Here is a 25190-nt window from a genome sequence, read left to right as displayed (position 1 = left end):
TAGTTAACATTTCAACTTTTAATTATTTTTCAGCTCTTTGTGATATGCACCCCATGAGGGCCTTGTTTCTTATACCACGCAACCAGCCACCCCGATTAAAGTCCTCCAAATGGTAAAAACAGGGTGAAATTCTCCTTTTTCTCGTGTGCTTATGATATTTACTGCCTCAGCAGACATTACATAATAACAGAAACTGCAGATTAACTTAAATATACTGGTATGTTAATTATACGTAAAGGTACAATTGATTTTGTTAATTATTATTTAAACTGACATGTTCATAACATGATGTTAATTTTGTAACTAAATGTGTTTACTGACATGTTCATAATACAGTGTATCATTAATTTTGTAATTAATGGTATCCTGTTATTTTAAAAAGATCATTAATTATGAGAGGAACTCTAATGGTGAATTATAAATGTACAGTTAACATCCTGTTTTAGCAATATCAGTCCTAGTTTTTGTCTCGCCGTCACGAAGTAGCGGAAGCGAGACTAAGGTGTTGCTTTACCGGTGGCGATGGTGCTAGACCATCTTAGGTAGTACATCTCAACCCAGGCATCAAATGCTGGATGTGGCCTACATTTCATGGTCCATTGACTTTGTCAGCATCTCCATCAACATTAAGGTTTTGCGTTTAAGTTAGTTTCTCTGAATCTATAAGGGCTACACCAACCAAACTTGACATGTGCATTGATGGTTAAAGTATGGCACAGGCGAGACATATCAATCTGAATGGCTTGTGTTATCATATTTCAGCACTTTTTGTGGTAAATCAAAATTACTAAATTATGATTACCACAAGGTTTATCTCATTATAAGTTTGTTTATCATGTTTTCTTGACAGGTCCTCCAGATTTTCAAACTTTGTAGAGACTTGCCTAATGAAAGATTATACACAGAGACCCAACACTGAACAATTGCTAAAGCACACATTCATCAAAGACCAGCCGACAGAACGACAAGTCCGCATCCAGCTTAAAGACCACATTGACAGACACAAGAAGAACAAACGACGTTAGTGAAATGTTTTGAATATTTTGCATTGATAAAAAATATTGATTTTTACAAGTCCACTTGATTCTGATTGGAGGGTTATGGTTTTTTATGCACTGGCAATATTTATTTCGTATACTTTCCATCTCTCCCTATTTTGGAGGGAGACTCCCAATTTCGGACTTCAAAATTTAATCATTTTCAGCCAGTAAATTTGCTGAACTCTTATAAGATCTTGTGATTTCATCTGAAAGAACAAGTCAAAGGATGTTATTCTGAAGTGTTATTTTAACCTAGGGGGCATAAACTAATCCGAGATACGGGTGCTCGGGATACGGGTGCCCTGTAGTAATCACACTGTCTGTCCGTCCACAAATTTTGTTCCTGGCTGATAACTTTTGTATTTTTTGACCGATTTACTTGGAACTTGTCAAGATGTTCAGTCCACAAAAATACACACCGAGGTAAAAAGTCAAGGTCAAAGGTCAAGGTCATTAGGTTCAAAGGTAAAGGTAAAATTTTGTATCTTTTCACTGATCAGAATTAAACAAGGAGTCAACTGACCAAAGGTCAAGGTCACTGGGTCAAAGGTCAAGGTAACATTTTGTAGTTTTTCACTTTTCACTAATGAGCATTTTATGACCTTATGAAGCAAAGTTTGTCGGAATTAAATAAAGAGACACTGAGGTAAAATGTCAAGGTCAAAGTAATGAGGTTTCAAAGGTCAAGGTCAAATGTTGCATCTTTTCACTGATTAACACTTTGTTATGACATGATGAAGCAAAGTTGATCAGAATTTAACAAGGAGTTAACTGACCAAAGGTCAAGGTCATCGTGTCATAGGTCAAGGTTCAAATTTTGTATCTTTTCACTGATGAACATTTCGTTATGACACTTTGAAGCAAAGTTGGTCAGAATTAAACAAGAAGTCAATTGACCAAAGGTCAAGGTCACTGGGTCAAAGGTCAATGTCAAATTTAGTATCTTTTCACTGGTGAACATTTCGTTATGACACTTCGAAGCAATGTTGGTTAGAATTAAGGAATTATTTAAGGTGAAATAAAACAAATCAAAGCTAACAAATGAGTATTGCACCGGTATTTACATTTCTGTTAGCCCAGCAAATATGGAGGTGGAAGGAAACAAGACTCACATCATAGTACATGTTACATGTATATTTTGCTTCCTTGCGATTCTTTTTGAAGTCCAAATGTCAAACGTCAAGCTCAGCTATATGGGCAGATTGCTTCTTGATGATTATGGGGGATACATTGCCACAAGACGGGACCCTTTACTGACCTGTCAGTGTTCTAGTTTGTCTTGATGAGTATGGGGGAATATATTGCCACAAGACGGGGCCCTTTACTGACCTGTCAGTGTTCAAGTTTGTCTTGATGATTATGGGGGATATATTGCCACAAGACGGGGCCCTTTACTGACCTGTCAGTGTTCAAGTTTGTCTTGATGATTATGGGGGATATATTGCCACAAGACGGGGCCCTTTACTGACCTGTCAGTGTTCAAGTTTGTCTTGATGATTATGGGGGATATATTGCCACAAGACGGGGCCCTTTACTGACCTGTCAGTGTTCAAGTTTGTCTTGATGATTATGGGGGATATATTGCCACAAGACGGGGCCCTTTACTGACCTGTCAGTGTTCAAGTTTGTCTTGATGATTATGGGGGATATATTGCCACAAGACGGGGCCCTTTACTGACCTGTCAGTGTTCAAGTTTGTCTTGATGATTATGGGGGATATATTGCCACAAGACGGGGCCCTTTACTGACCTGTCAGTGTTCAAGTTTGTCTTGATGATTATGGGGGATATATTGCCACAAGACGGGGCCCTTTACTGACCTGTCAGTGTTCAAGTTTGTCTTGATGATTATGGGGGATATATTGCCACAAGACGGGGCCCTTTACTGACCTGTCAGTGTTCAAGTTTGTCTTGATGATTATGGGGGATATATTGCCACAAGACGGGGCCCTTTACTGACCTGTCAGTGTTCAAGTTTGTCTTGATGATTATGGGGGATATATTGCCACAAGACGGGGCCCTTTACTGACCTGTCAGTGTTCAAGTTTGTCTTGATGATTATGGGGGATATATTGCCACAAGACGGGGCCCTTTACTGACCTGTCAGTGTTCAAGTTTGTCTTGATGATTATGGGGGATATATTGCCACAAGACGGGGCCCTTTACTGACCTGTCAGTGTTCAAGTTTGTCTTGATGATTATGGGGGATATATTGCCACAAGACGGGGCCCTTTACTGACCTGTCAGTGTTCAAGTTTGTCTTGATGATTATGGGGGATATATTGCCACAAGACGGGGCCCTTTACTGACCTGTCAGTGTTCAAGTTTGTCTTGATGATTATGGGGGATATATTGCCACAAGACGGGACTCTTTACTAACCTGTCAGTGTTCAAGTTTGTCTTGATGATTATGAGGGATATATTGCCACAAGACGGGGCCCTTTACTGACCTGTCAGTGTTCAAGTTTGTCTTGATGATTATGGGGGATATATTGCCACAAGACGTGTCCCTTTACTGACCTGTCAGTGTTCCAGTTTGTCTTGGATGATTATGGGGGATATATTGCCACAAGACGTGGCCCTTTACTGACCTGATAGTGTTCTAGTTGTATTTATGTTTTTTAACTTGAGGATTTATAATGTCCCCCCTGGAATTTACAATTGTTTATCTTGTTAGTGAACTGTGCATATAATTCCTTAAAACATTGTGTTTTTGTAGTCGACGATCATGATACAGAATATGAATACGAGGGCAGTGACAATGAGGAAGAGGAGGAAAACGCCATGCCGGGGGAACCAAGGTTAGTCTGTACCCCATGTAAAGCTCTAGGAGATGTCTAATAGAGATAGCTCTTGAATTTACTGACTGGCCATGATGGGGCAATGTAAGTTTGTGTCTAATAGAGATAGCTCTAGAATAGACTGACCTGATGTGTCAGGAGTAAACATTTTGAGTGACCATTCTGACCGAATGATCTTACACTGTCAGTTAAAGTTCTAAAGAATGTTATCCTAAAAGCTACATGTTGTCATATTGTAAACTGTAAATTTAAGCTCTGGAGAATATTGTCCTAACAGCAACATGTTATTTTGTTTTGCAGTTCTATACTACAGATACCTGGAGAGTCAACACTAAAACGGAACTTCCAGCTCATCCAACAGCGAGAAGGCCGCCAGCCCAATGCACGACCCGCACCTCAACAACAAGCAAAGCAGCACAAGGATCATCGTCATGGTCAACATCATCAAGGTCATCCTAATCAAGGTCACCACGGCCATCCCCAGCAACAGAATCGTGGTGCGCCCCACGGGGGACAGCATCGTCCTCCATCCTCACATCAGGCATGGCCCGTGTCCAGTCACTTCCAGGCCCAGCCAGTCCCTGTTGTACAGCAAATGCCCAAACAAGTCCCCAAACAGTCCCAGTATATAGGTAAGACATTGCCCAAACAAGTCCCCAAACAGTCCCAGTATATAGGTAAGGCATTGCCAAAACAGTCCCAGTATATAGGTAAGGCATTGCCCAAACAGTCCCAGTATATAGGTAAGGCATTGCCCAAACAAGTCCCCAAACAGTGTTTCATTTCTGTTATAGGAAATCTACTAGACAGTGGTTCAAATTTTTTTGGCGTGATCATTTTCTTTGTGCTTAGTTTGGAAAACTTTCCTTTTTTATGTCCCCACCATTTTATTTTAGAGGGTGGGGGTATAGTGTTACCCACATCTATCAAATCTTTTCTAGGCTCATAGTCATCTACAGGACTGAATTTCCTGACAGATTTTGAGCAAACATTATGAACAGGTCAAGTACAAGAGTACCTGAAATAAGTTTGTATTTCCTTGTTCTAAGTCAAGGCCAAGGTCACTGTTACTATTTATAATAATTTGCCAAAACAATGATACTAATTAGGGCCCTGAATTGCTGATGTGGGTGCCCTATTGTAGTCACAGAGTCTGTCTGTTTGCTCATTCCTTTTTGGAGATTCCTCAGAATTAAAAAAATGCATCATTTTGAATTTGACATGGTGATACACTGTGATATGTAAATGTGCAATAGGGGTTTAAAATGTTTTTTAAGGTCAAGGCCACTGTTCCTTAAAACAGACAATGGAGGGTTCATCAGGCACATGGTGGGACCTCTGCTAACCTTTCAGTGTTCTACTTGGCTTAGAAGCGTGGGAATTCATATCGTATAAAATATCTAGTTTTATTTTTTATTGATGGAAAAAAACAGTAGTATTTGGCTAAGAGATTGTAAAGATTGCTGATTTCAGTCCTATTACTTTGTCAGTGTATGTTAATGTTTTGACGAATTATACTTTAATTCTTAGTGATAAGGCATATCCCTTTTGTGGCATGGTGTGAAATATTTCATATTACAAGCATGCTGTTTTTATCACACTCGGGATACTAATTTCTTAACTCATTTCCTTTTCTCTAAGATGCAACAGATCAATGAATTTCGTGAAAATTTTGATTCCTTATAGAATGTGATGTGTGATATTTAACACTCAAATGTTGGACAGAAATGCTTTATGATAGAAATAACATGTTTAGGATTTTGGCACAAACACATTGCACAGAACAACTAGTTTCTGTAAAGTCTTTTCTTCAGGAAAAGAGTAGATAAAGTTTGAGATGTTTGGCGATGAAATGATTACAGCTGCTCACAGATCTGACAAAAGGGCGGGCCATGAATGCATTCCTGCATGTCACCTGGAATTTTAATCCAAGTCTATAATATGTTACCAGTACAGTTTATTCTGTGGGGCATGAGTCTCAACAAGGACCTGACAATATGTGAGCTTGGCTTTGTATATAATAATTATAATCTAAAGCTACCTCTTGACAAATTGCATCCTTTGCCGTATCTGTATGACCACCATGGCCAGGAGTGTTCTACAATGATTGTGTGATTGTATGGGTATGCTATAAATAACCCTGGTGTTTTATAACGACACAAATGCTTCCAAATTTTTATATTGGCTCCATTAACCTTTGACCTCATTCTCTCTTTTTGACCTTCCTTTCTTCTAGAAGAGGAGGATGAGGATGATGATGAAAATGATGATGATGATAACGAAGGTGATTGTTTGCACACATTAGATGAACCCCTCCCCGGTTTGACCCCAGTTACCTTTCACAGATAAAGCTTATCAGTATATGCAGTTGGTGTATTGGTTTGTTTAAGTTTAACTTTTAAATGAGCTCCCATCAATATTGTAAGCTGTTGTTTACTGAAAATGGTGGGTTTTTTTCGGAAATGGATTTGATGAAATGCAAGAAATTTGTTGCTGACAAAATATATAACAGTGAGATCTTGTCCTGATCATATTTGATGTAGATAAGAATACAAAATAGTAAACATTGGACTTTTTAATGTGACATTGTTGGAACAAATTTTTAAAACATGAGTTCATTTCCCCTATTGGGCCCCACCAGTTTTTTAATGCAGATTAAAAAAACAATCTGCGTATGATGAAATTTATGTCATCTAAAATGGTCAGGATGACTTGAGTTCCACTGATATCTTTATTTAAGAAATTGAGAAATGTTTTGTACATATTTCCATAAAGCAGAAAAAGTGTAACCACGTGCAGCAAACATTTGATGGGAGCTTTAAAGGGAAACTACTCTATCTGGATTTGATGCATGGTGCATTTTTAGTCAAAACTGGAGCAGTGCTTGTTTTGGTTGTAGACTTTGTTATATGGAATGGTGCTTATAATGGGTGTAGACTTTCTATATGGAATGGTGCTTATAATGGGTGTAGACTTTCTATATGGAATGGTGCTTATAATGGGTGTAGACTTTGTTTTTTATCTGTGATGGGGTAGTGCCTGGTGGCTTTAGGCCGAGAACTCCGCTAAAGAGGATAGCTACTGTAACAGACAGAATGTATGTCTGGTATGGCCCATTGGGATCGTGTTACTTATTGAAAAGAAAATGACTTATTTGCCAATATTAGTTTTTAGTGCATTTTTGCCTTTAGTTTATTATTAAAATTCTATTTTTTTGTATATATATTTATAGATATTTCTTGTTATAGTTAGTTTTGCATTGCATTGTAGTAATAGTTACATTTTGATGAAATAGTTTGGTTTATAATTATTTACAGTATATATCAATAGTGGGCCCGTTAGCTGGTGCCGATTTTATTTTCGTACTTTAGATAGGGTTATATGTTACGACTAGGCTGTTGGTACGGATCAGATGTACCAGTGCTTCTATGTTGGTTGGGTTAGGGTTAGGGTTAGGGTTATATGTTACGACTAGGCTGCTTCTATGTTGGTTTGGTAAGGGTTAGGATTATATGTTACGACTAGGCTGTTGATACGGAGCAGCTGTACAAGTGCTTCTATGTTGGTTGGGCTAGGGATAGGGTTAGGGTTATATGTTACGACTAGGCTGGTTCTATGTTGGTTGGGTTAGGGTTAGGGTTATATGTTACGACTAGGCTGCTTCTATGTTGGTTGGGTTAGGGTTATATGTTACGACTAGGCTGCTTCTATGTTGGTTGGGTTAGGGTTAGGGTTATTTGTTACGACTAGGCTGCTTCTATGTTGGTTGGGTTAGGGTTAGGGTTAGGGTTATATGTTACGACTAGGCTGCTTCTATGTTGGTTGGGTTAGGGTTATATGTTACGACTAGGCTGCTTCTATGTTGGTTTGGTAAGGGTTAAGATTATATGTTATGACTAGGCTTTTGGTACGGAGCAGATGTACCAGTGCTTCTATGTTGGTTGGGCTAGGGATAGGGTTAGGGTTATTTGTTACGACTAGGCTGTTGGTACGGAGCAGATGTACCAGTGCTTCTATGTTGGTTGGGTTAGGGTTAGGGTTATATGTTACGACTAGGCTGCTTCTATGTTGGTTGGGTTAGGGTTAGGGTTATATGTTACGACTAGGCTGTTGATACGGAGCAGATGTACCAGTGCTTCTATGTTGGTTGGGTTAGGGTTATATGTTACGACTAGGGTGCTTCTATGTTGGTTGGGCTAGGGATAGGGTTAGGGTTATATGTTATGACTAGGCTGTTGGTACGGAGCAGATGTACCAGTGCTTCTATGTTGGTTGGGCTAGGGATAGGGTTAGGGTTATATGTTATGACTAGGCTGTTGGTACGGAGCAGATGTACCAGTGCTTCTATGTTGGTTGGGCTAGGGATAGGGTTAGGGTTATATGTTATGACTAGGCTGTTGGTACGGAGCAGATGTACCAGTGCTTCTATGTTGGTTGGGCTAGGGATAGGGTTAGGGTTATATGTTATGACTAGGCTGTTGGTACGGAGCAGATGTACCAGTGCTTCTATGTTGGTTGGGCTAGGGATAGGGTTAGGGTTATATGTTACGACTAGGCTGTTGGTACGGAGCAGATGTACCAGTGCTTCTATGTTGGTTGGGCTAGGGATAGGGTTAGGGTTATATGTTACGACTAGGCTGTTGATACGGAGCAGATGTACCAGTGCTTCTATGTTGGTTGAAGGTTTTGCATGTTATACATTTGTATTCTTCCTTAAAGCATATGAATATATTTGTATCATGCCTGTGTAATCTCAAATATACTCGTAACATGTGAATGCCTCCCTTTCCAGAATGCTGTGAACGCCTGCATGCTAACCTAGTTATGAACTAGATCAGTCTCATACATGTAACATATATCTTTAATACTTTATAATTATAATTCTGTAGAAAAAAATAAAACACATAATGTTCATATTCCAAGACAAAATTTAAAAGATATTCAGATATTTTGTATGTAATATATAATTGTTACAGGTTTTATGAGCTTCAGATTTAGATTTCAGACATTTATTGATATATCTAATTAGTAACAGGTACAATGAAACAGATTGAATCAATACTACTGTCATTGTTATGTAGTTTATAACAATGAAAAGGATTATTTTTACCATTTCATAAAAAAATATTGAGAATTTAATGTGGTAAGCAATTTTTCCCCCAAAGTTGATTTAAATGGTAATGAATGCTCTCATGAATAGTTGTTTGTAGCAGTCAGATGGATTTCTGCCTAAAGTTGTTTGAAGCAGTCAGATGGATTTCTGCCTAAAGTTGTTTGTAGCAGTCAGATGGATTTCTGCCTAAAGTTGTTTGTAGCAGTCAGATGGATTTCTGCCTAAAGTTGTTTGTAGCAGTCAGATGGATTTCTGCCTAAAGTTGTTTTAACTGGAAAAAACCTTCATTGGTTACTTGTTTATTCTAATGTTTGACGGGAGAAAACCTGTGTTTCTCAAACTCCTATAATAAACATTGACTGACCACACAGAGATGTGCTCACTGGTCCCCGGCTGGTGCTGAGTAACATGGCTGATTTGGTTTGTGCTGATGTGCTCACTGGTCCCCCGGCTGGTGCTGATTTGGTTTGTGCTGATGTGCTAACAAGTGTTTCAATATTGTAATAACCCTCATTGACTAAGTTTGTCTAATTAGCTAAGTAAGTGATTTAATTATCTCTAGATGTTCAGGATGTTACTAGGCAGATTTGACCTGTCATGTACAAGTTGACAGCAATATTCCTCCCTCCTACTGTTAGTCATCCCCATTTTCATGAGTTTATTTTCGTGATTATAACTGACAACATTTTAGAGGTTATTATATTGGGAGTGCTGTTCACTGTAACTCAGGAGTGTAAATTGTGGTACTCTCTTACAATTTATAAATATAAACTCACTGTAACTCAGGAGTGTAAATTCTGGTACTCTCTTACAACTTTTAAATATAAACTCACTGTAAATCAGGAGTGTAAATTGTGGTGCTCTCTTACAACTTATAAATATAATCGCACTGTAACTCAGGAGTTTAAATTGTGGTACTCTCTTACAATTTATAAATATAAACTCACTGTAACTCAGGAGCGTAAATTGTGGTACTCTCTTACAACTTATAAATATAAATTCACTGTAACTCAGGAGGGTAAATTGTGGTACTCTCTTACAACTTTTAAATATAAACTCACTGTAAATCAGGAGTGTAAATTGTGGTACTCTCTTACAATTTATAAATATAAACTCACTGTAAATCAGGAGTGTAAATTGTGATACTCTCTTACAATTTATAAATATAAACTCACTGTAACTCAGGAGTGTAAATTGTGGTACTCTCTTACAATTTATAAATATAAACTCACTGTAACTCACAAGTCAAGATTATTATAGTAAAGTGAAAATAATTGCATAACTTAATACTTGCCAACCTTTAAATTTTTCATGTGGGAGAAATAGTGTTGCGATCAGGCGTTGTCTTTATACAACTTACAATTACCCCTAACTGACAAATTTATGGTTTAAAATACCAAAGTTTTGGCTGTTCAGTGGAATAAACTAAATTTGAACAAAACAAAGATGTAGGTAGTTTTGTTGATTTAAGAATTTAAAAAAAAATGGAAAAAAGGAAGTCTCCTTCCGAAATTGCAAAGAGAAGTCCATTATTGTAAGGAAAATGAGATTGACGATCATGGAGGTATTGTGTACAAGTACTATATATATAAAGTGAGTTAACGTTGTCTTAACCTGGAGACCAGAATGAGGACTTCAGTCGGACCTTGATGTGTTAATGTTGATTCTATGTATTCAGGACACCTGAACTTAAGTGTGTGACTGTTTTCACTTCTAACAGAAACATTTGCAAATTTGTATCCAAGAAAAAGTGAAAATTAAAACGATGATCACGAAAATGAAGTGCTTTGAAAATGAGGTCATTAACAGTAGTTTGTGGACTTCTATTTATGATAATGACGTTTTTGTGTGTCCATCTCCAAAACTTCTTGTCTTGTTTCAGTAGTCCAAGATAACAGATCCAGTTCAAAACATCCCCATATTCCTGGCGACTCAAGGAATCAAGGAGGTTTCAGAGGTCCTGTTCAGAAACCCGAGGTAAATATCAAGTATCTGCCTGTATGGACTGTATAAAGATGCCTCATTATCAATTACACTTTCACCAAATGTAGGTATTAAGGGTTTGGTAATTTTAGTGAAAAAATTAAATGTGTGTATTACTGCAGGTGTAAGTGGGATACATAAGTAGATTTTAAACGTACCTTAATGTGAGTTGTTTCCTGCGCTGATCATGTATGTTCTCCCAATAATGTTAAGATTCCTGCTATTAATTTCATGCCCGCTTTATATTTTGTGAACTTTACTGTATGTTCATTTTTCCATTTCACTCCGTTGATCACATGATAAATGCATTCGGGATTATGCTTACTAAAAAATTACGTGAAAATCGGGTATTACAAGAGTGTTAGTAATCTGCAGTTACATGGTAAAATCTTGTGCCCGCAATCTGTAGAAAAAGAGAACGTATTCCCACTCTACTAAAAGCTACTATATCTGTCTAAAATACCTTTCTGTTTTTTGCGTGCTAACAAATTTGTTAATCTGGCGGAAACAGGTGACATGGCAACAGTGTTTGGTAAGTACGGCGGGTCTTGACAGCAGACATTTTGTCACGGAATCAGGATATATTCAGGCTTTAGTCTAGAGCTAGAGGACTGAAGCGCCGCAACATCAGGAAATAATGTACCTCAATAAATCAGGGGATGTACAAATCTTCGCTGACCCCTGGGACAACCAGTTTAAGCATGGGAATATTTCATGAAAAAGTTAAATTATTTAGAACAAAAAATGTTTGTATAATATGCATTTTATGAGGCAAGTAGAAATTATATTCGGGCAAGTGGATTTCTACTGTCAATTGTCCAAGGCAAGCACTTTGAAAATAGTTTTTACACCCCTGATATATCACAGACACCCTAGATCCAAGCTTTCGGGCATCGAATGGTCCTCCCCCTTATGTCATCTTCATGTTTGAAAACTGGAACAGATGAAGGGCTAAGCTCGAAAGCTTGGATCAAGAGAGACTGTTGATATTAATTTTATTACAAACTTTGTTATTGAGATTTAATGTACCTCAGTGGAGCTACTAGGCTGTAGAATGTAGAAGTGTCGTAAATGCTGTTAAAAGGAGTAAAATGACTATTGGCTATTTGTCATTTTAAGTCACTATTCCAGACGTTTGACTTAGCGCCTTGATTTTGTACAATAAGGTCCTCTACATGATATAACGGGTAACGAGGTAAAGCTTCAGTGCTTCTGTGTTTACTAATGTTAACCTACGTAATAGTAGGATATGTAATATTATTTAGAGCTTTTCAAACTTTTTCAGATGTGCCGATTTAAATGTTGAAAATACATGTATTGAATTCTCCAGAGTGCAATTGCTCAAGGATAATTTAAACTTAAACAGCAACGGGCTTGACAATGTTCGGACACTAATTTAAGTTTACCTGGCTATAGTCAGGCAGTTCGTGGTCGCTTTCTTTAAAATGACAGCTTGTCCTTACCTTTTTAGGTCACCTGAGCTTTAGCTCAAGTGACCTATTGCTATCCGTTTTCGTCCGTCGTCGTCCGTCGTCCGTTGTCCGTTAACATTTTACATTTCAAACTTAAAGTCAAGTTCTGCTGGGCCGATTGAACTGAAAGTTGGTAGGAATGATCGCCTCATGGTCCTGACAAAGTGTTGTTATTTTTCGGGTCGATCAGAAATCCAATATGGCCGCCACGGCCGCCATTTTGAAAACCTATTTCAAACTTAAAGTCAAGTTCTGCTGGACCGATTGAACTGAAAGTTGGTAGGAATGATCGCCTCATGGTCCTGACAAAGTGTTGTTATTTTTCGGGTCGATCAGAAATCCAATATGGCCGCCACGGCCGCCATTTTGAAAACCTATTTCAAACTTAAAGTCAAGTTCTGCTGGACCGATTGAACTGAAAGTTGGTAGGAATGATCGCCTCATGGTCCTGACAAAGTGTTGTTATTTTTCGGGTCGATCAGAAATCCAATATGGCCGCCACGGCCGCCATTTTGAAAACCTATTTCAAACTTAAAGTCAAGTTCTGCTGGACCGATTGAACTGAAAGTTGGTAGGAATGATCGCCTCATGGTCCTGACAAAGTGTTGTTATTTTTCGGGTCGATCAGAAATCCAATATGGCCGCCACGGCCGCCATTTTGAAAACCTATTTCAAACTTAAAGTCAAGTTCTGCTGGACCGATTGAACTGAAAGTTGGTAGGAATGATCGCCTCATGGTCCTGACAAAGTGTTGTTATTTTTCGGGTCGATCAGAAATCCAATATGGCCGCCACGGCCGCCATTTTGAAAACCTATTTCAAACTTAAAGTCAAGTTCTGCTGGACCGATTGAACTGAAAGTTGGTAGGAATGATCGCCTCATGGTCCTGACAAAGTGTTGTTATTTTTCGGGTCGATCAGAAATCCAATATGGCCGCCACGGCCGCCATTTTGAAAACCTATTTCAAACTTAAAGTCAAGTTCTGCTGGACCGATTGAACTTAAAGTTTGTAGGAATGATAGACTCATGGTCCTGACAAAGTGTTGTTATTTTTCGGGTCGTTCAGAAATCCAATATGGCCGCCACGGCCGCCATTTTGAAAAACTATTTCAAACTTAAAGTCAAGTTCTGCTAGGCCGATTGAACTGAAACTTTGTAGGAATGATCAGCTCATGGTCCTGACAAAGTGTTGTTATTTTTCGGGTCAATCAGAAATACAATTTGGCTGCCATGGCCGCTATTTTGCTACTAAATTCTAATAGGCCGATCTCACTTAAAATTGGTCTAGGAATGATCAGCTCATGGTCCTGACAAAGTTAAGTTAACATTATACTATTTTTTACTCAAATTGGTACATATTTCAACAAAAAAAACAACTGTAGACTCAGGTGACCGTTAAGGCCCATGGGCCTCTTGTTAATCTTTATACAATATTAAGAGCATTATATTAGTCTTAGAGCAGTCTTTATACTGTGGTATAATTGTGGTCCAAAAATACAGAAATGTGTTGAGGGGGAAAATGTTCACAAAATTATTACAACATTTGTATTGGCTTCATTTTTGAATGACAGAAACCGTTTTTCTTTAGATATACTGAATACAATAAAGACAGAAATATATAGCAAATCAAAGCTGGTATAAGGACCCATTCTATTGATATTGCCTGTAGAAAGCTAGACAAACCAGATTGTATACAGCTTGTTCTCAGTGCCTTGTTCTGTTTCTTTATAGTCCTTGCAGTCTTAAACTAAATGTTTATTTTTACTACTCAAAAAACAACAACTTAGAATTGCCACAAACGTCAGGACACAAGCGTAGCACAGAAACAGGTCCTCAGACAATAAAGCTTCCCAACGTTTGTAAACATTTCCTTGAACTGCTCCATACTTAGGGGTATAGCTCACCTCTATACGTTTGTGAACTTTCCATACAGTATTCGCTGTGCTTAACCTTGCTGTACCATCCAACAGCCAGTTTCTCAACAAAGCATTCACAAGTTTTTATGTATTTATTGCAATATATTTAAGTCCAATTAAAAGCTACACTCTAGTTCCAAACTGTCTATAGTCAATCATTACTGGGTTGTTTTTATAGGATCTTGATGCTCTGGCAGCCCAGCTGAACGAGTTAGGGGGCGCAGAGGAGAGGCGTGCCCAGAAGGTTATCGTGGTAGACGATGAAGACGATGAAGAGGAAGAGGAGGAAGATAACACTGTCAATAGAGACGGCACGTTACTTGCCTCAGAGCCAGCAAGACCCATGTAAGTACACTACACAGCGTTTAACCTTCTACCCTTGGATGGAAAGTTGTGATAGAGAGAGGAATCTCAGAAACGGAGGATGGTCTCCAGTATTTTAACACATATAATGATAAGTCTGATACTATTCAGTGCATGTATACAGTCATACCTGTTCAAAGACGGTTCCTAGGTAGAGATAACCTATATCAGGGGACTATTTTACCCAAATACCTGTTCAAAGACTGTTCCTAGGTAGAGATAACCTATATCAGGAGCCTATTTTACCCAAATACCTGTTCAAAGACGGGTCCTAGGTAGAGATAACCTATATCAGGAGACTGTTTTACCCAAATACCTGTTCAAAGACAGTTCCTAAGTAGAGATAACCTATCTCAGGAGACTATTTTACCCAAATACCTGTTCAAAGACAGTTCCTGGGTAGAGATAACCTATATCAGGAGACTATTTTACCCAAATGCCTGTTCAAAGACAGTTCCTAAGTAGAGATAACCTATATCGGGAGACTATTTTACCCAAATACCTGTTCAAAGCCGGTTCCTAGGTAGAGATAACCTATATCAGGGGACTATTTTACCCAAATACCTGTTCAAAGACGGTTTCTAGGTAGAGATAACCTATATCAGGAGACTATTTTACCCAGATACCTGTTCAAAGACGGTTCCTAGGTAGAGACAACCTATATCAGGAGACTATTTTACCCAAATACCTGATCAAAGACGGTTCCTAGGTAGAGATAACCTATATCAGGAGCCTATTTTACCCAAATACCTGTTCAAAGACGGGTCCTAGGTAGAGATAACCTATATCAGGAGACTATTTTACCCAGATACCTGTTCAAAGACGGTTCCTAGGTAGAGACAACCTATATCAGGAGACTATTTTACCCAAATACCTGTTCAAAGACCGTTCCTAAGTAGAGATAACCTATATCAGGAGACTATTTTACCCAGATACCTGTTCAAAGACGGTTCCTAGGTAGAGACAACCTATATCAGGAGACTATTTTACCCAAATGCCTGTTCAAAGACAGTTCCTAAGTAGAGATAACCTATATCAGGAGACTATTTTCCCCAAATCCCTGTTCAAAGACAGTTCCTAAGTAGAGATATCCTATATCAGGAGACTATTTTACCCAAATACCTGCTCAAAGACGGTTCCTAGGTAGAGATAACCTATATCAGGGGACTATTTTACCCAAATACCTGTTCAAAGACAGTTCCTGGGTAGAGATAACCTATATCAGGAGACTATTTTCCCCAAATCCCTGTTCAAAGACAGTTCCTAAGTAGAGATAACCTATATCAGGAGACTATTTTACCCAAATACCTGTTCAAAGACAAACTCTAGAAGGAGATCACCTTTATCAAGAGACCATTTAACCTTAATTATTGCTCACCTGATATATGCAGAGAAAAATGCTTTTTTAGGAAAATATCTAAATAGTTATGTGAAGTGGAATCAGCTGTAATACCAGTGACTGAGATAATATAAATCACAGTTAAATTATTATTTACCATTGAGAAATGTTGTACCTTAAATACACCTGTCACTGATCTCAGAATCTCTCCTTTTGTTGTTTTACTTCAGGCCTACCGGTGGATTTAACCAGGACACCCTAGAAACGTTACAGTCAATGGTGATACATGATGGAAGGTATTTAACCAGGACACCCTAGAAACATTACAGTCAATGGTGATTCATGATGGTAGGTATTTAACCAGGACACCCTAGAAATGTTACAGTCAATGGTGATACATGATGGTAGGTATTTAACCAGGACACCCTAGAAATGTTACAGTCAATGGTGATACATGATGGTAGGTATTTTAACAAGGACACCCTAGAAACGTTACAGTCAATGGTGATACATGATGGTAGGTATTTAACCAGGACACGCTAGAAACGTTACAGTCAATGGTATACATGATGGTAGGTATTTAACCAGGACACCCTAGAAACGTTACAGTCAATGGTGATACATGATGGTAGGTATTTTGTTCGGGAAGTAACAAAGCACGTCATTGTCACTTTACACAGAGAAAAAAAATGTGTTGGTTGACAGAGTTGTCTATCTTGTCACCCTTTGCCATGTTCTGACCTATTAAAAAAAAAAACACGAGAATATAGTTATCATTATCATCTCCATACTTCTTTATACCACCTACCAGTAGCATGGTAAATGATCACAGGTATGAGAATAGTTTAATTACATGTTGCCATGCATTTTACAATATTGTAGTTGAATAGGTTGAAAATAAAATGCTTATGACCTTACGGATAAACTATTTACACGCTGCAATCAATAATATTGTATGAAACTGTTAATAGATGTTCCTGACCCAATAGTAGGAAACAGACATGGAGGCCGGCAGACAGAGGTGAAAAGGGAGAGAGATGAGGATGATGACAATACTCTGATGGTGAGACGGGTGAGTACAACTTGTTTACAACTTATGTCTGTCGATAAAATCTGGACAAACCTATACTTGTCCACAAAATCTGGACAAACCTATACCTGTCCACAAAATCTGGACAAACCTATACCTGTCCACAAAATCTGTGAACAAACCTATACCTGTCCACAAAATCTGTGAACAAACCTATACCTGTCCACAAAATCTGTGGACAAACCTATACCTGTCCACAAAATCTGTGAACAAACCTATACCTGTCCACAAAATCTGTGAACAAACCTATACCTATCCACAAAATCTGTGAACAAACCTATACCTGTCCATAAAATCTGTGAACAAACCTATACCTGTCCACAAAATCTGTGAACAAACCTATACCTGTCCACAAAATCTGTGAACAAACCTATACCTGTCCATAAAAAATCTGAACAATCCTATATCTGTTCACAACTGTACACAAAACTATATCTGTTCACAACAACTGTTCACAAACCTATATCTGTTCACAACTGTACACAAACCTATACCTGTTCACTTCAACTGTTCACAAACCTATATCTGTTCACAACAACTGTTCACAAACCTATACCTGTTCACAACAACTGTACACAAACCTATATCTGTTCTCAACAACTGTTCACAAACCTATATCTGTTCACAACAACTGTACACAAACCTATATCTGTTCACAACAACTGTTCACAAACCTATACCTGTTCAAAAACCTATACCTGTTCACAACAACTGTTCACAAAACCTATATCTGTTCACAACAACTGTTCACAAACCTATATCTGTTCACAACAACTGTTCACAAACCTATACCTGTTCACAACAACTGTACACAAACCTATATCTGTTCACAACAACTGTTCACAAACCTTTTTCTATTTACAACAACTGTTCACAAACCTATACCTGTTCACAAACCTATACCTGTTCACAACAACTGTACACAAACCTATATCTGTTCACAACAACTGTTCACAAACCTATATCTGTTCACAACAACTGTTCACAAACCTTTATCTATTCACAACAACTGTTCACAAACCTATACCTGTTCACAAACCTATAACTGTTCACAACAACTGTACACAAACCTATATCTGTTCACAACAACTGTACACAAACGTATATCTGTTCACAACAACTGTTCACAAACCTTTATCTATTCACAACAACTGTTCACAAACCTATACCTGTTCAAAAACCTATACCTGTTCACAACAACTGTTCACAAACCTACCAGCCGTTCTTTACACTGTACACAAACCTTTATCTATTCACAACAACTGTTCACAAACCTATATCTGTTCACAACAACTGTACACAAACCTATACCTGTTCACAAACCTATACCTGTTCAAAAACCTATACCTGTTCACAACAACTGTTCACAAACCTATATCTGTTCACAACAACTGTTCACAAACCTATATCTGTTTACAACAACTGTTCACAAACCTATATCTGTTCACAACAACTGTACACAAACCTATATCTATTCACAACAACTGTACACAAACTTGTACCTGTAAACAACAGCTGGCCTTGAAAACTACACTCAAACTTCTATGTTGCGAACTTTGCAGTATTATCTGGAAAAAAATAAAATTCCGGGACTTCCACTCATGCATATTGACCATCCAGATCCTGTAAATAAGACAGAAGATGAATGTTTAAATATGAAACTCTTTGTCATTGCTCTAGCGACTTTATTCCACAATGGAATTTCATGAAACTTGATACAAGTTTTTTGGTATGACAATACCTTGAACAATTTCACATTTTGGGTTACTGTGTTAAAGGTCAAGGTCACTTTTACTATTTTTTAGAAAACTTTGTCATCGCTCTACTGACTTCATTCCTGATCTGAATTTCATGAAACTTGATACCAGTGTTCAGTATGACAATATCTTAAACAAATTCGCGTTTTCAGGTTTCTACGTTGAAGGTCAAGGTCACTGATACTATTTTTAGAAAAAACATTGTCATTGCTCTAGCGACTTCATTTCCTCTTACATATGTCACAATGTGTGCATGCGAGGAGATTTGTATCACTTGAGATAAGAAATCAATATTTATATTTAAAACAAGTCGGTTTTAAATAGAAATATTGATTTCTTCTTGAATTTAACATTTCTTTGTCATTTAAATTTCCGAAGCCTGTTCTGTTAGAATAACCAAGGGATATTTTATTGTTTTAGTACAGGTGAATAATCTGCTCAAAAAAGTTCAATTCATGAAAAGAATATTAATAGACAAGTGTCATATAATGTAAAATTCCGGACTTCGCTGTAAGTTTGACACATTGAGAAGTTTGATTTATGGAAGCTTACTTTGACTGTATATCAGGAAAAAATATGTCTATAATGTTCTTTGTGATTTCATGCTGATTTGTCATTATCAATGGCTATATCACAATATCTTTGTCACTTTCGAAAGTTATTGACAAATATACTTAAACATTAAGACATTTTGAAAGTTGATGGTATAAAGGGATTCTAGATGGGACTTTCATGGGACAAGGAATTCCAATTAACTGGGAGACAAGGGGGAACCCGTGGGATCCAGGTCATAGGTCAAGGAATACAGGGTATTGATGAGGTTAGAGACTGCCGTAGATCAATTTGTTAAATTAGCAGGGGAAACAATTGTAGCATATATGTCACCAATAACAATGGTTTGTGTAAGGAAGAAAAGGAACGATGAATGAACTTGTACTGTATTTAATTAATAAGATATAAAAAAAGTTTATCAATTATTACATGAAGAATTCCTGTTACTAGATTAGACACAAAATCATGAAACGATCTCAGGCCTAGGTCTACAGACTTGTTTATGTTATCCATTTCTGTCAGGTAAAGTTCACAGAAAAAAACTAAATTATAGGAATATGTTTAGATATTTCGGAAAAAATGAAAAAATGTTGATACTATATTATCATGTTAATTGATTACAAAATGATAATGAAAAAGCATCGGATATAAAATATATTGATAAAGACAGATATTAACTGGCTATAATTGTTGTCTTATAATACCATCATTCTTTAATATGGTTGTTGACTTAGATTGTTGATTTCATAAGGATAGTTGGTAAGGCAGGGTTTTTATAAAATATGGGTAAGGTATTGTTTGTTTTTGGCTGAATTTGTTTTTTTCTTTATTACAGCAGTTCTATGTGTTCAATGAATTATTCAATGATAATGTAAGTGAACAGAAAAGTTACTGTTTGAGATTGAACATTTCGCTGCCAGTTTTTTCCAGCAATATTTCATATCTAACCATTTGGACTTTAATTGGAAAACTAACCTTGTTGATGCTTATTCCTACATTTTGTGGCTTGTTTACGTGTTGAATTAAAACAAAAAAAATATCATAATATTTGAATCTGCTTCTTTTACATTGTAAAATATTAACTAATGAAAGTAACGAGACTCGTCAATATTCATTGTCTGTTAAGCTTGTTTGCTTATGCTGATACAAAACTACTGCAGCGCTAGCTTTGATACTGTTCCCATTGCCTTCTTGATTTTATGTTGAATGAAGTATTATCAAAAATAGAAATTAATGTGATGTCAATTCAAGGTTCATGGGAGTTCGATTTATAAAATAAAATTAAAATTACACATTTATTTATTTTTAAACAGAATTGATATGTGTCTATTTGCACCTTACACCAGACAATGTCATTTTCAGATTGTAAATACAGAAAGTCTGCAGAATCGCTCCACTTTTACGTAGAATTGTTTGAGTTCAAATGATGGCAATAAACTATTGGCACATCTGCATGCTACAGCTAACGCTGGGGCTGTGAGTGGGCCATGGCCCTTAACTCTGTACCTGTAGTTTTAATTATCACAGGAGAGCAGCCAGCACTACCATTAATCATCCCTGCCTGCCTGCAATTGTGGCCATTTATGTTTCAGTAATGAAACAAAATACCTGTATTGGTTTTAAATCTTCAGAGAAAATTGAAGCGCAGCGGCTCAGGGCCATAAAATTGCTGGTCGCCTTGCTGTGTGACAATTTGTATCTTGACGATGAAAGTAACCGTCAACATTAAACCAAGAGATGTTGTAAAGTGCGGCCTGCTGGGTACCATATTTCTGCGTAATCTTGTTAAGTCCCCAATTTATTTCGCCCAGATTCAATATTGACAAGACCTAACACTTGCCCTCCGTTAGAGTTCCTTTGTCAATTCCGGTCCAATAATTCTGCTTTTATCATCACGTAATTTTTTTGACAATATTTTTAACGTAACCAGCCGTTCTTTACAACAGGAAGGGCAGGCGAACTGATGCCTGTGTGTCACTTCAAATTACGGTCGGAATGACAAAGTTTTTTGTGATTACGAAGATTTATGCTTGGTTATGTATTGTTACTTGGTGATGTTTATGGTAGGATGTCTGCACCAATCACTGTCATCCTGTATTAGGAACTGTACCAAGTCCTTTTATTATCTGTCAGGACAGCCCCCGACTCTCACCTCTGTCAGCGTACCACTTTCTAATAACAAAGGCCTGGTCGATTGAGGTCTTACTGCCAAAATGTCAGAAACGTCAGTCTATATTACCTTCTGTGTTTTGAAATATGAAATTGATTTTAGCATCTGTCAGCTGTTTGGTAGCGAGAGACTCTCACCATTGAAGATGTGCTTGAGATGAAGCTCACTGTCTGTGTCAATAGATCCCCAATGTAAAGTGACGTTATGTCAGATAGACAGATACACTATTCTTCCTGTTGATGTCTCTGTCAGAGAAAGAGATGAACAAATATCGTCTCTTCCCTCTGTCTGCTATTTAGGCCTCGATTCAGCACATTGTCCTCCCATATTAAACCCCTGTCTCGGTCCATGTTAGCCCCTGTTAGCCCCTTGTCACCCCTGTATATCCTCAGTTCTAGCCCTTTATCTATGTTATATAATTAGCCCCCCCCCTTCCAAGCACATTGTCCTCCCATATTAAACCCCTGTCTCGGTCCATGTTAGCCCCTGTTAGCCCCTTGTCACCCCTGTATATCCTCAGTTCTAGCCCTTTATCTATGTTATATAATTATATACCAGTATCAGGCCTATACCAGTATCAGGTCTATAATAACCAGTATCAGGTCTATACCAGTATCAGGTCTATAATAACCAGTATCAGGTCTATAATAACCAGTATCAGGTCTATACCAGTATCAGGTCTATAATAACCAGTATCAGGTCTATACCAGTATCAGGCCTATACTATTATCAGTATCAGGTCTATACCAGTATCAGGCCTATACTATTATCAGTATCAGGTCTATACCATTATCAGGCCTATACCAGTATCAGGCCTATACTATTATCAGTATCAGGTCTATACCATTATCAGACCTATACCAGTATCAGGCCTATACCATTATCAGGCCTGTACAAGTATCAGGCCTATACCATTATCAGGTCTATACCATTATCAGGCCTATACCATTATCAGGCCTATACCAGTATCAGTATCAGGCCTGTACCAGTATCAGGCCTATACCATTATCAGGCCTGTACCAGTATCAGTATCAGGCCTGTACCAGTATCAGGCCTATACCATTATCAGGCCTATACCAGTATCAGGCCTATACCATTATCAGGCCTATACCAGTATCAGGCCTATACCATTATCAGGCCTGTACCAGTATCAGTATCAGGCCTGTACCAGTATCAGGCCTATACCATTATCAGGCCTATACCAGTATCAGGCCTATACCATTATCAGGCCTATACCAGTATCAGGCCTATACCATTATCAGGCCTGTACCAGTATCAGTATCAGGCCTGTACCAGTATCAGGCCTATACCATTATCAGGTCTATACCAGTATCAGGCCTGTACCAGTATCAGTATCAGGCCTATACCAGTATCAGGCCTATACCAGAATCAGGCCTATACCATTATCAGTCCTATACCATACTCAGGCCTATACCAGTATCAGGCCTATAATCAAGCCTATACCATTATCAGGCCTATACCAGTATCAGTATCAGGCCTATACCAGTATCAGTGTCAGGCCTATATATACCAGTATCAGGCCTATACCATTATCAGGTCTATACCAGTATCAGTATCAGGCCTATACCATTATCAGGTCTATACCAGTATCAGTATCAGGCCTATACCAGTATCAGGCCTATACCAGTATCAGGCCTATACCAGTATCAGTATCAGGCCTATACCAGTATCAGGCCTATACCAGAATCAGGCCTATACCATTATCAGGCCTATACCATTATCAGGCCTATACCAGTATCAGGCCTATACCATTATCAGGCCTATACCATTATCAGGCCTATACCAGTATCAGGCCTATATCATTATCAGGCCTATACCAGTACCAGTATTAGGTCTATACCAGTATCAGATGTTTTATTGTGGTTTACGATTTTTTTGACTTTTGATTCTTTTTTTTTATGCTGTGACATGAACTTTTCTTTGCGTCATACTGTCTACCCCCAGAGATTAAACATACCTGATACGTGAAAATTACACAGTTTAGCACTTTTTCCGCTAACCGGATCACCGCAATTTGATGATCATTGTGTGTTATTATGTGAAACACGATCTCTAATACGGTCATCTTATTGAGCCGGTCAGGTGCATCGTTTCCTGATAAATGTATGAAATGGTTGGTAGTGGTGTGGCTTTATAGCCAATACATCACCAGATCTACCAGATAATTGTGAAATTGTCTATTAATCTTTGCCATTATGTATTGTTGATATTGGATATTTATGCCTGTCAATTGAGGTTAGAAGGAAGGTTTCATGAGTCAGACCTTTTTATAAGAAAGCCATTCTCCAGTGTGTGTATTCATTTGGCAGGGTGTAAATTCTACCCTGCAGACATCCCACTGACCTTTGAAATATTTTCAGGATTAAAACCCTCAAAATCACTTTATAGCAGTATTTATAAAAAGTGTTTGATTTCAATCTAGATTACAGTAAATCTCCTTATTATTTCATAATGAATAATGTTTTTTTTCTATTATAACAAAACATGCGATTTCCAATTCTCTTTGTGTTATCATCATACACCATGGATAACTATAACCTCCTTGCCTGACATAAGATTATAGATAAACACTTGAAGTAGTTTATAATCTATAAAGATGATGTAAACTATAAATTATGATGTAGTTTTAGCATCCTGGTAGAGGTTAGTCAGATTTAGAGGTTTTTGTCTTGTGTAAATGTAATCATATGTGTGATGAGGAATCTAATGTAATCGTATGTGTGCTGAGGAATCTAAAGTAATCGTATGTATGATGAGGAATCTAATGTAATCGTATGTGTAATGAGGAATCTAATGTAATCGTATGTGTGAAGAGGAATCTAATGTAAATGTATGTGTGATGAGGAATCTAATGTAATCGTATTTGTGATGAGGAATCTAATGTAATTGTATGTGTGATGAGGAATCGAGACAAAATCAGGTGCATGTAAGCTGTGTTCAACAAAGAAAATCTTCACTGTAGACTTGCTCTCTGTCGGAACTAACTTCCTTTTAGATTCATTCCCGTCCTCGTAAATAAGGATATACTGGCGCTCAGCGGTATAAAATAATACGATAGACCAACCAACCCTTCACTGCTCTAGATTGAATTAGACGGCTGTAACCTTCTCCCTCCACCAAATGTCGGTGAGTTTCGGCTGCTAAAATTGAGGTGACAATTCTCAGGAGACGGGATCAATGTAATTACAAGTTGATGTAAGACAGGTTTTTTGCCCTCCTACACTTAATGTGGGTAATACTTTTAAAACCAATTTTCTGGCAATATTTACTTCTTCTAGAAATTGATATATTGGATTAAAACTCTTCCAGCAGCTGGCCACACTGGTACTATGGCGAACGTTTAGTTAGCTTGTCTGCTGTAAGCAGCACCAGGGTCATCTTAAACCTATGTAAATACATTTAGTTAGCTTGTCTGCTGTTAGCAGCACCAGGGTCATCTTAAACCTTTGTAAATACGTTTAGTTAGTTTGTCTGCTGTTAGCACCACCAGGGTCATCTTAAACCTATGTAAATACATTTAGTTAGCTTGTCTGCTGTTAGCAGCACCAGGGTCATCTTAAACCTATGTAAATAC

At 37.8% G+C, this 25190-nt stretch overlaps 1 protein-coding gene across 10 annotated transcripts in view; it reads left to right on the top strand.

Annotated features, from left to right (window-relative positions):
• The window catches only part of LOC110457309 (misshapen-like kinase 1), a 171059-nt gene that overhangs the window by 42638 nt on the left and 103231 nt on the right, over nucleotides 1-25190 (top strand). For 4 of the 10 annotated variants that reach the window (XM_021508520.1, XM_021508518.1, XM_021508519.1 and 1 more), the window contains exons 12-22: nucleotides 34-112; nucleotides 851-1020; nucleotides 3759-3840; nucleotides 4141-4472; nucleotides 6077-6124; nucleotides 10836-10930; nucleotides 11448-11468; nucleotides 14503-14669; nucleotides 16257-16318; nucleotides 16998-17098; nucleotides 20261-20296. In XM_021508520.1, the coding sequence (XP_021364195.1) occupies nucleotides 34-112; nucleotides 851-1020; nucleotides 3759-3840; nucleotides 4141-4472; nucleotides 6077-6124; nucleotides 10836-10930; nucleotides 11448-11468; nucleotides 14503-14669; nucleotides 16257-16318; nucleotides 16998-17098; nucleotides 20261-20296 (1193 nt within the window). The remainder of the gene's footprint in view (nucleotides 1-33; nucleotides 113-850; nucleotides 1021-3758; nucleotides 3841-4140; nucleotides 4473-6076; nucleotides 6125-10835; nucleotides 10931-11447; nucleotides 11469-14502; nucleotides 14670-16256; nucleotides 16319-16997; nucleotides 17099-20260; nucleotides 20297-25190) is intronic. The other 6 variants (XM_021508517.1, XM_021508524.1, XM_021508523.1 and 3 more) reach the window with 6 other exon arrangements.

The sequence above is a fragment of the Mizuhopecten yessoensis genome, unplaced genomic scaffold (assembly GCF_002113885.1).
Source record: "Mizuhopecten yessoensis strain PY_sf001 unplaced genomic scaffold, ASM211388v2 scaffold9085, whole genome shotgun sequence".
NCBI classification, from domain to species: domain Eukaryota; kingdom Metazoa; phylum Mollusca; class Bivalvia; order Pectinida; family Pectinidae; genus Mizuhopecten; species Mizuhopecten yessoensis.
The sequence above is the reverse complement of the archived record's forward strand: the minus strand, read 5'-3'. Positions and strand labels throughout refer to the sequence as shown.